This window comes from Ipomoea nil, unplaced genomic scaffold (genome assembly GCF_001879475.1).
Source record: "Ipomoea nil cultivar Tokyo-kokei standard unplaced genomic scaffold, Asagao_1.1 scaffold3130, whole genome shotgun sequence".
Lineage (NCBI taxonomy): Eukaryota > Viridiplantae > Streptophyta > Magnoliopsida > Solanales > Convolvulaceae > Ipomoea > Ipomoea nil.
Window position 1 is genome coordinate 474042 of NW_017619558.1, and position 11667 is coordinate 485708.

Consider the following 11667-nt stretch of genomic DNA (forward strand, 5'->3'; position numbering starts at 1 on the left):
TCACATCAATCATCAACAATAATCATCACAAGTCATTAATACACAATAATATGGGGAAACCCTAAGGGGGAAATCATAGCTATGAAAATAGGTTTTGTTGAGACATGGGTTACCTCTTAGCCTTAATTAATTCCTTGGCTATGAAGGATCTTTCTTTAAGCTTTCTTGCTTTCTTGATTTCTTCTAAGGGAATTCTTGGAGCTCTCCTGGGGTGGTGGGGCGTCTAGGCGTGTGGGGGTTCTAGGTGCTCCCTAAGTTCTCTATTTATAGATCCAAGGGTTTATTTAGAGTTTATTCCTATTGGGTTTAGGGGTTGGGTTTATATATTTGGGCCCATGGGCTACGGTGGCCTTTTTCCCTAATTAATCATTATAATTTATTCTTTCTCCTGGGCTATTAATTAATTAATTAATCAATTGGTTTTAGGATTCGTAACACGGGGTGTTACACTCTCCCCCCTTAACAGGAAGCTTCGTCCCCGAAGCTTGGCCCCGGGTGAGAAAAGAAAAGTTTTCTCTTAGTTACCTGGAGTGAACAGCTCGGGATACTGTTCCTTCATCGTGTCTTTAAGTTCCCATGTTGCTTCCTTGGTCCCGTGGTTGGTCCAGAGGACCTTCACCATTTCTATGACTCGGTTCCGGGTATTTCTTCTTTTGGTGTCCAGGATTCTTACGGGTTTCTCTTCGTACACTAGTGACTCGTCGAGGTCTACGGTCTCGTATTGGAGTACGTGGCTTGGATCGTGTATGTATTTCTTTAGCTGAGATACGTGGAACACGTTGTGGACTCGTTCTAGCTCGACGGGTAAGGCGAGGCGGTAGGCCAATTCTCCGATTCTCTCCACGATTTCGTAAGGGCCGATGAATCGGGGGCTGAGTTTTCCTTTTCTTCCGAACCTCATTACTCCTCGTGTGGGCGAGATCCTTAGCCAGACCTTGTCCCCGAGGTTGAATTCGGCTTGCTTCCTCTTTAGGTCGGCGTAAGACTTCTGGCGGTCTTGGGCGGCTTTCATCCTTTCCTGGATGTGTTTGACCTTAGCTATGGTGTCTTGTAGGTATTGGAGGCCCAGTGTTACCGGGTTGGCCATATCTTCCCAACATAATGGGGTTCTACATCTCTGACCATACAGTGCTTCGTAGGGTGCCATTCGAATGCTCGCGTGGTAGCTGTTGTTGTATGAGAACTCGATGAGGTCTAGGTGTTCTTCCCATGTCCCTCGGAAGTCTAGTGTGCAGGCTCTCAGCATGTCCTCGAGGGTTTGGATGGTTCTCTCGGTTTGGCCGTCGGTGGTGGGGTGAAAAGCTGTGCTTAGCTTTAGGTGCGTTCCCAATGCTGATTGTAGTGATTTCCAGAATTGTGAGAGGAATCTGGAATCTCTATCGGACACAATGTTTCGGGGGACTCCGTGGTATTTCACCACTCGGTTTATGTAGGCTTGGGCTAGTTGCGTCATTGTCCAGGTTTCCTTCATGGCAATGAATCGTGCCGTTTTGGTCAGCCGATCCACTATGACCCAGATTTTGTCCTTGTCGGTTCTTGTCGGGGGTAGCCCTCCGACGAAGTCCATGGATATGGAATCCCATTTTCCTTGGGGTATTTCGAGGGGTTGTACGAGTCCCTTAGGCCTGCATCGTTCGACCTTTACTCTTTGGCAATTCAGGCACCTGGCCACGAAATCTGCGATTTCCTTCTTCATGTTTGGCCACCAAAACGTCCTCCTTACGTCTTGGTATAGCTTGTCACCTCCCGGGTGGACTGAGTACGGGAGTTGTGTCCTTCCTCCAAGATCCGTTGTTTCAAGTGGGGGTGTGTTGAGGGTACACACCACCTTCCCTTGTAACGGAGACTACCGTCCGGGTGTGCCTCGAAGGGGCCTTCCTTCCCTTGGGTTAGGTCGTGGCGAATCTTATCTAGTTCCGGGTTCTGATGTTGCCCTGCTTTGATCTCCTCGAAGAGGGCGGGTATGGCTTGCGTGTTGAGTAGGTAGGCATTAGGGCGGGTTTGTCCCTGCTCTATTATTTCTAAGTGTAGTTTTTGGAAGTCCCTGTATAGTTGGTCCGATAGGACCCACGTGGTGTTGAGGGAATGGGTCGTCTTTCGGCTTAGAGCGTCTGCAACGACGTTGGCTTTTCCCTCGTGGTATTGGATGTCTAGGTCGTAGTCTTTTATGAGTTCTAGCCACCTTCGTTGTCTCATGTTTAGGTCCTTTTGGGTGAAGATATACTTTAAGCTCTTATGGTCGGTGTAGATTTTGCATTGCACACCATACAGGTAGTGTCTCCAGATCTTTAGTGCGAAAACGATAGCGGCTAGTTCGAGGTCATGGGTGGGGTAGTTTTCTTCGTGGGTCTTGAGTTGCCTGGATGCGTATGCTATTACCTTCCCTTTTTTGCATCAGCACGCATCCCAACCCTTTCATGGATGCATCGCTGTAGACCTCGAATTCTTCCGTCCCGGAGGGGATAGCTAGCACGGGCGCCGTGGTTAGCTTGTCCTTTAATTCTTGGAAGGCCGAGATGCAGTTGTTGTCCCATCGGAAGGGGGTTTCCTTTTTCATGAGCTTAATGAGGGGTTGGGCTATCTTGGTGAAGTCGGGTACAAACCTCCTGTAGTAACCAGCCAGGCCTAGGAAGCTTCGGACCTCCGAGAGTGAGCTTGGCATGGTCCATTCTTTAACGGCGCGAATCTTAGCGGGGTCCACCCTGATCCCCTCTTTGGTTATTACGTGACCCAAGAAGGCTACGCTGTCTTGCCAGAATTCGCACTTAGAGAATTTAGCGTAGAGTTGGTTTTCTCGGAGGGTTTGTAGTGATGTGCGAAGGTGCCTCCCATGCTCTTCTTTATCTCGGGAGTAGACTAGGATGTCGTCAATGAACACAATGACGAAGTCATCCAGGTAAGGTCGGAATACTCGATTCATGAGGTCCATGAATATGGCGGGTGCGTTAGTGAGGCCGAAGGGCATCACGGTAAACTCGTAGTGGCCGTAACGTGTTCGGAAGGCCGTTTTCTGGATGTCCGGTTTGGCCACTTGGATTTGATGATATCCGGATCTTAGGTCGATCTTCGAGAATACTCCTGCCCCTTTAAGTTGGTCGAACAAGTCATCTATCCGGGGAAGGGGGTACCTATTCTTTATTGTAACCTGGTTGAGTTCCCTGTAGTCGATGCACAGGCGCATGCTCCCATCCTTTTTCTTAACGAACAATACCGGTGCCCCCATGGGGAGGTGCTGGGCCGGATATAACCCTTATCTAGTAGTTCCTGGAGTTGCGCTTTCAGTTCTTTCATTTCCTTTGGTGCCAGTCGGTAGGGTGGTTTAGAGATCGGGGCGGCGCCCGGTGTGAGGTCTATGGTGAACTCGACCTCTCTGGCCGGGGGTGCCCCGGGAATTTCGTCCGGAAAAACGTCGGTGAACTCGTTTACCACTGGGATGTCCCGTGGTTCTAGTATTTTGGCGTTGAGGTCTTCGACTGAGCATAAGAAGGCCTCGTTTCCTTGGCCCAGATACTTCTTAATTTTCATCATGTTTACAAGCTTGATCCCCGGATCCTGGCGGATACTGCGGTATGACACCCTCTTACCGTCTGGTCCTCGTAGGACCACTTTTTGCTCTCCACACAAGATTTGCGCTTGGAATTTCCCTAGCCAGTCCATGCCCAAGATCACTTGCATCCCATCCAGTTGGAACTGGATTAGATTGCTGGGAAATTCCACCCCTTGGATGGTGATTATCACATGTTCGTGCATGCGATCACATTTTATGATCTCGCCTGAGGCCACCTTGACTTGGAGCCGGACCTTGGTGCTGGTGTTAAGGTCGAGCTGGGTGGCAAATTCGGTTGCTATAAATGAGTTGGTAGCCCCCGAGTCAAATAGTATGGTGGCTGGGGTGGCGTTCACTAGGAAGGTTCCGGAGACTATGTTGCTATCTCCGACCCTGGCCTTGCTTAGGGTGAGGATCCTTCCCCGGGCAGTCGGCGTGATGGCCCGGCTCAGTGGGGTGGTTTTGGGGTTTTTAGACTCTTTGGCGGGAATTGGGCGACTTCTTTCGGGCTTCCTTTTATACCCCAGTCATGTCCCTTGGGGCGGGTTTGTTACCTGTTGTAGTTGACACGCCTTGGCGTAGGCTTCTCCGAGGGTCTTTGGTTCTTGGGCGGCCAAGGCCCTCTGGTGTTCGGGGTTAAGGCCTGCTAGGAATTTCCTGACCTTGATTCCTTCGGTGGATACTAGCTCGGGGGTGAGGCGAGCCAGTTGGCAGAATCGTTGGTAGTATTCTGAGACTGGGGCCGCCCCTTGCCTTAGATGGAGGAATTCCTCGCGTGTGACGGCTTTCAGATGATCGGGGCAGAACTGTTCTCGTAACCGTGTTTTCAGGCCTTCCCAGTCGAATCCGGGGTCGTGTTCGTACGTAGGTCCCTCACGGGCCCACCAGGTGTCGGCCTAGTGTCTGAAGTCGAAGGAGGCTATCCCGACTTGGCGGTGTTCGGGGCATTGGGTTGCCCTGAATACCCTATCGAAGGTCTCGATCCATTCCTCGAGGGTCGTGGGGTCTTCGTCTCCCGAGAAGGTGGGCGGTTGGTGTGCCGAGACTTGGTGGTGGATTTCCAAGTTCTCGTTCGTTGGTAGGGGTTGAAGAATGACAGTGCTTAGTGCCTGGGCAATTTGGGTCAGGCGTTGTAGATTCTGAGTCAGGAGTTCCTGGGTAGGGTGTCTTGGTGTTCCTGGCGGTTTCTTCTTGGGTGCCATCCTGGTGGTTAATGGTTGATATTATTTTGTGCTTTCACCTTGATGTAATAAGCGGAGAAGAGTTCCTAATATTAGAGGGGGTGAAGTGAGGGGAGGTGATGTGTAGGTTTCTCAGTCTTACCGCGCGTCCTAAGATTCCTGAGTCCTATGTTCCTAAATACCTAGAGTTCAAGCTTAATGTCCTAAAGTCCGGTCTTAAGAGTTTTATCCTAGGGTCAAACTTAGGCTCTGATACCAACTGTAACACCCCAGATTTTCAAGACATTTAAAACTTATCGAATAAAGGTGAAATCTCATTAAATCCCAAAACATAATACAAGAGTATGGGGTGCTATGCCACACCTGAGCTAGAGAACTCAGGTGCACAGGCTAACTACTAATATCCTCAATAATGTAAACGCATAAGCATGGCACGCAGGCCAAAAAGGGAACTATCTACTTCTACGTTCCAAGTTCTAGCGCGCTCCAGTGACTTATTCTTCTGTGCCTGAAAGCCAAATATATCTGTTCAGCGAGAGATGCTGGTAACCCACTCCAACGCGTTGAAATACAATACATATAGAGATATATATGTAGATATACGAAAACCATTATGAGCATGAAGATATATCCTACGAACTCTAGCTTTAAAACCGGGAATGACTCGACAGATAAGGCTAGACACAAGCAACAGTTATAACGAGCATATGCAGTTCACAATAGATAAGGCAGATAAGGCAAGGCATAAACAATAATCATAACCCAACATGAACAATCCCCAATATAAGTCCCATAGTCACATCCCCCAAGACACTCATAATCTCAACTCATCCATATCACAACACATAACACACTTTGTTGGCGCCACAGGACCAATCGCATGCCCATACATGAGGATCAGCGCATATAGCTGTAACACCCCTGATTTTCAAGACATTTAAAACTTATAAAATAAAGGTATTATCTCATTAAATCCCAAAACATAATACAAGTGTACGGGGTGCTATGCCACACCTGAGCTGGAGAACCCAGGTGCACAGGCTAACTAACTAATATCCTCAATAATGTAAATGCATAATATGGCACGCAGGCCGAAAGGGAACTAACTACTTCTATGTTCCGAGTACTAGCGCTCTCCAGTGACTTATTCTTCTGTGCCTGAAAGCCAAATATATCTGTTCAGCGAGAGATGCTGGTAACCCACTCCAACGCGTTGAAATACAATACATATAGCAATATATATATAGATATACGAAAACCATTTTGAGCATGAGAATATATCCTACGAACTCTAGCATTAAAACCGGGAATGACTCGACAGATAAGGTCAGACACAAGCAACAGTTATAACGAGCATATGCAGTTCACAACAGATAAGGCAGGTAAGGCAGAGCATAAACAATGATCATAACCCAACATGAACAATCTCCAATATAAATCCCATAGTCACATCCCCCAAGACACTCATAATCACAACTCGTCCATATCACAACACATAACGCACGTTGTTAGCGCCACAGGACCACTCGCATGCCCATACATGCGGGTCAGCGCATATAGCTCTGACACGGCCCCACAGCACCATGCCCCGTATCGCAACACGGGGAGGCCGATCGCAACCGACCGATGAACCGCAGCTCATCATAATGTTTGATCGCAACCAAACAGTGGACCGCAGCCCAAGAGAGTGTGTTATCTGACTGTAGCCAGGAATTCCCATCTGACTACAGCCAGCCTCTGAACCGCAGCTTAGGAAAGATGTCACCTGATTGCAGCCAGGAATTCCCATCTGACTACAACCAGCTTCTGGACCGCAGCCCAGGATACCGTCATCCGACTACAGCCAGGAATTCCCATCTGACCATAGCCGGCTTCTGAACCGCAGCTCAGGATAACCAATCCGATCGCAACCGAATTGGGGTAACACACACACATAACACATAGCAAGCACATGCAACCCACATTACACATTGGAAAGGGGGATAAAGCGTATAACAACCTTATGCGTGATCCATCACGTACTAAGAATAGTCCTAAGGGGTTCATACTTCTTCCACCTAGGTCAACGGGATACCAATTCAACTAGCATGCAATATAATAGACTTATAAACCTACGAACGGTACCCGAAATATCAAACTAGACATAGGCACGACAGACGGGGTCCGTTGGGACACCACGGGGATCGGGGAAACATCAAACGGGGAAGCCGGGGTCCCGAGGGGGGGGGAAGATTCCAGCGGGTAGCCGGTGGGTGGGGGGTCCCCTACCCCCCACCTACCCCCCGCTGCCCGCTGCCGGAGCTGCCCGAATTGCCGCGGGTAGGTGGCGGGTCCCCTACCCCCCACTGACTCTTTTCACCACTTTTCGTCCCGGGAACCATTGTGGAACCCGAAACCATGCTTAGACACTTTTCAACGCAATTAACGACAACACGTGGACAATTAACGGATCAAATACGATAAACGAACGGCACATAACCTATCATGCTTTTCTAATCATAATCAACACCCAAACATGCGATTTCCCCACCCGATAACCCAAGAATAATAACATACGATACAACCTAGGGTTCTAATTACTTTTATATCAACAAGAATACGATTCACCTTCTAATTGCAAGATTCGGTAAGAATAACACATAAACATCAAGGATGCCAATTAGTCATCAAGAACATCATAATCATCAAGAACAACACATAATCATCAAGGATCCTGAATTAATCATCGAGAATATCATCATTATCAAGAAACTCCCAATTATCAAGATTATAAAGATTCCCCATGGAATCGTCAAATCAACATCAATAATAATCACCATAATTTCGCCATTCACAATAATATGGGGGAAACCCTAAGGGGAAATCATAACTATGAAGATAGGTTTTGTTGAGACATGGGTTACCTCTTAGCCTTAATTAATTCCTTGGCTATGAAGGATCTTTCTTTACGCTTTCTTGCTTTCTTGATTTCTCCTAAGGGAATTCTTGGAGCTCTCCTGGGGTGATGGGGCGTCTAGGCGTGTGGGAGGGGGTTCTAGGTGCTCCCTAAGTTCCCTATTTATAGATCCAAGGGTTTATTTAGAGTTTATTCCTATTGGGTTTAGGGGTTGGGTTTCTATAATTGGGCCCATGGGCTATGGTGGCCTTTTTCCCTAATTAACCATTATAATTTATTCTTTCTCCTAGGTTATTAATTAATCAGTTGGTTTTAGGATCCGTAACACGGGGTATTACAATAGCTCTGACACGGCCCCGCAGCACCCTGCCCCGTATCGCAACACGGAGGGGTCGATCGCAACCGACCGATGAACCGCAGCTCATTACAGTGTTTGATCGCAACCAAACAGTGGACCGCAGCCCAAGAGAATGTCATCTGACCGCAGCCAGGAAAAAGAACGAACCGCAGCTCGTATAGAAACGTTTGATCGCAACCAAACGGTGGACCGCAGCCCAAGACTATCAATCTGACCGCAGCCAGCTTCTGAACCGCAGCTCAGGATAACCAATCCGATCACAACCGAATTGGGGTAACACCCACACAAAACACATAGCAAGCACATGCAACCCACATTACACATTAGGAAGGGGGAGAAACGTATAACAAAACCTATGCGTGATCCATCGCATACTAAGAATAGTCCTAAGGGGTTCATACTTCTTCCACCTAGGTCAACGGGCTACCAATTCAACTAGCATGCAATATAATAGACTCATAAACCTACGAACGGTACCCGAAACATCAAACTAGACATAGGCAAGATAAACGGAGTCCGTTGGGACACCACGGGGAACGGGGAACATCAAACGGGGAAGCCGGGGTCCCGGGTGGGACGACTTTCCAGCGGGTAGCCGGTGGGTGGTGGGCCACCCGCCGGCTGCCCGCCGGTTTCTACTGTTCTGGGCAGCGGGTCGCCGGCGGGCAGCTGCCCGCTCGCCGGCCACCCGCTGCCAGGCGGTGGTTTACGGCTATGGTAGGTGGCGGGTCCCCTACCCCCCACTGACTCTTTTCACACACTTTACGCCCCGGGAACCGTTATGGAACCCGAAACCATGCTTAGACACTTTACAACACAATTAACGACAACCCGTAGACAATTAACGAATCAAATACGAGGAACGAACGGCACATAACCTATCATGCTTTTCTAAGTATAATCAACACCCAAACATGCGATTTCCCCACCCGATAATTCAAGAATAAGATCATACGATACAACCTAGGGTTCTAATCACTTTTATATCAACAAGAATACGGTTCGTCTTCTAATTGCAAGATTCGGTAAGAATAACACATAATCATCAAGATCATCACCCAATTATCAAGAACAACACATAATCATCAGGAACTCCATATAATCATCAAGAATATCATAATTATCAAGAATCTCTCAATATCAAGATTATCAAGGTCCCCCATGGGATCATCACATCAATCATCAACAATAATCATCACAAGTCATTAATACACAATAATATGGGGAAACCCTAAGGGGGAAATCATAGCTATGAAAATAGGTTTTGTTGAGACATGGGTTACCTCTTAGCCTTAATTAATTCCTTGGCTATGAAGGATCTTTCTTTAAGCTTTCTTGCTTTCTTGATTTCTTCTAAGGGAATTCTTGGAGCTCTCCTGGGGTGGTGGGGCGTCTAGGCGTGTGGGGGTTCTAGGTGCTCCCTAAGTTCTCTATTTATAGATCCAAGGGTTTATTTAGAGTTTAATCCTATTGGGTTTAGGGGTTGGGTTTATATATTTGGGCCCATGGGCTACGGTGGCCTTTTTCCCTAATTAATCATTATAATTTATTCTTTCTCCTGGGCTATTAATTAATTAATTAATCAATTAGTTTTAGGATTCGTAACACGGGGTGTTACAGATAAAAATAGTGATGAATTAGAAGCTATCTATGAGAGCTTAGCTACTAATTCTCGACAAAAGGCAGTGAGAGATCAAAGAGCTGCTGCGCACGAAATTAGCACACAATCTAAGTTGACAACACAAATGGTTGAATTGACTAGACATATTAACTTGTTGATGACTCGTGATAGTTCGAATAGAGAATTTTGAGCTTTTTGCAATACATATGGTCATAATTCTTCTATTTGTATGAATGCAGAGTTATCACAACCATCTTATGAGGAAGCTAATTACATGGGATCCAACATGGGTAGGCAACAACCAAGAAATAATCCATTTTCCCATACATATAATCCAGGTTGGCGAAATCACCCTAACTTCTCGTGGAGAGATCAAGGTAATGCAAGACCAATGGGACCACCCGGATTCCAGCAACAAGGACCATTAGGATTCCAGCATCAGCAATATAGACCTTTCCAGCAGCCACCTGCACTACAATAACCTCAACTTCCTGCTTAGGATAAGAAGCCTCAATTGGAGGAGATGTTCATGCAATACATGGCTAGCCAGGACACTATGATGAAGAAAATGGATGCAAAAATTGATAAGTTTGCTCAGTCCAACCAAGCATCCATTCATAATTTAGAGGTGCAAGTAGGTCAGTAGGCTAAATTGGTTGCAGAAAAAGATCGAGGTAAGTTTCTTAGTACCGCTGAAATAAACCCTACAGAAGGAGCTATGGCTGTCACCTTGAGAAGTGGTATGATATTGAATGAAATTATGAAAGAAAATGAACCCATGAGGGTTGAAAAAGAGAGTGATAAAGAAGAGGAACAAGTGCCTAAAGAGAACTCTAGTGATCAAAACCTCACTTCCTCTACAGTAAAACCTTATGTACCCCCCATTCCATATCCACAAAGGTTACAAAAGAGGAACCAAGATAATAAATTTAAAAGATTTTTAGAGGTTTTTAAAAAATTGCAAATTAATATCCCTTTTGCATAAGCACTCGCTAATATGCCATCTTATGCCAAGTACATTAAGGAAATTGTGTCTAATAAAAAGAAACTAGAAGAATTTGCTACTGTGCATTTAAATGAGTGTAGTGCTATTTTGCAAAGCAAATTACCTCCTAAGCTAATGGATCCAAGAAGTTTTTCTATTCCTTACACTATTGGTAATACTGTCATTGATAAATGCATATGTGATCTAGGTGCCAGTATTAACCTTATGCCTTTAACTCTTTTCAATAAGTTGGAAATAGCTGAAATGAAGCCAACAACAATCTCCCTTCAACTTGCTGATAGATCAGTCAAGTACCCGCTTGGAGTAGTGGAGGATATCTTGGTAAAAGTTGGTAAATTTTATTTTCCAGCTGATTTTCTGATTCTTGATATGGGTAGTGACACAGACACATCTCTTATACTTGGTAGGCCATTTTTGTTGACAGGGGGAGTATTAATTGATATGCCTTTAGGAAAACTGATTTTTAGAGTATGAACAGAAAAAGAGGAATTCTCTATCTCTAAAGTTGTAAAATTACCAACTTTTGATGAATCATGTCTTTTTGTTGATGTTATTGAGAAACATTCAGAAGAATTTTTTAAGCATTCACCTAGTGAAACACCAATCAACTTGAACTTAAACCACCTTCATTGCTGTTCAAATACGAATTTTTGAGTAACAATGATATTTTTCTTATATTTTCTTATGATCATTTACTTCATGCAAAAGAAGAGGGATTGTGGAGAACATTGACTAAACCTTGGCATGACAAAAATAATTTTTGGAGAGAATTCAATGTAGGGCAAGAAGTTTTGTTGTCTAATTCTTGTCTTAAGATTTTTCTAGAGAAATTGAAGTCTATATGGTTTTGTCCTTTCATGGTCACTAAAGTTTGTTCGTATGAGGCCATAGAGATTGAAAGAGGGAAAAAGAGACCATTCATGGTTGCTTCACCAAAAGGCAGCCCCGGAAGAAATTGGCAACTAACATGGAAGTTTCCTGTTTATTTCATTTTCTCATACTTGCTTTTATATTTAACATTGAGGACAATGTTGAGTTTGAGTGTGGGGAAGGGAAAG

The 11667-nt window shown here is 45.6% G+C and overlaps 1 protein-coding gene across 1 annotated transcript; it reads left to right on the plus strand.

Moving 5' to 3' along the window:
- Nucleotides 1-10600: 10600 nt before the first annotated feature.
- Nucleotides 10601-11083, plus strand: LOC109166922. Its single transcript, XM_019315819.1, has one exon. The coding sequence runs from the start codon at nucleotides 10601-10603 to the stop codon at nucleotides 11081-11083; it is 483 nt and encodes a 160-aa protein (XP_019171364.1).
- The last annotated feature ends 584 nt before the right edge of the window (nucleotides 11084-11667 follow it).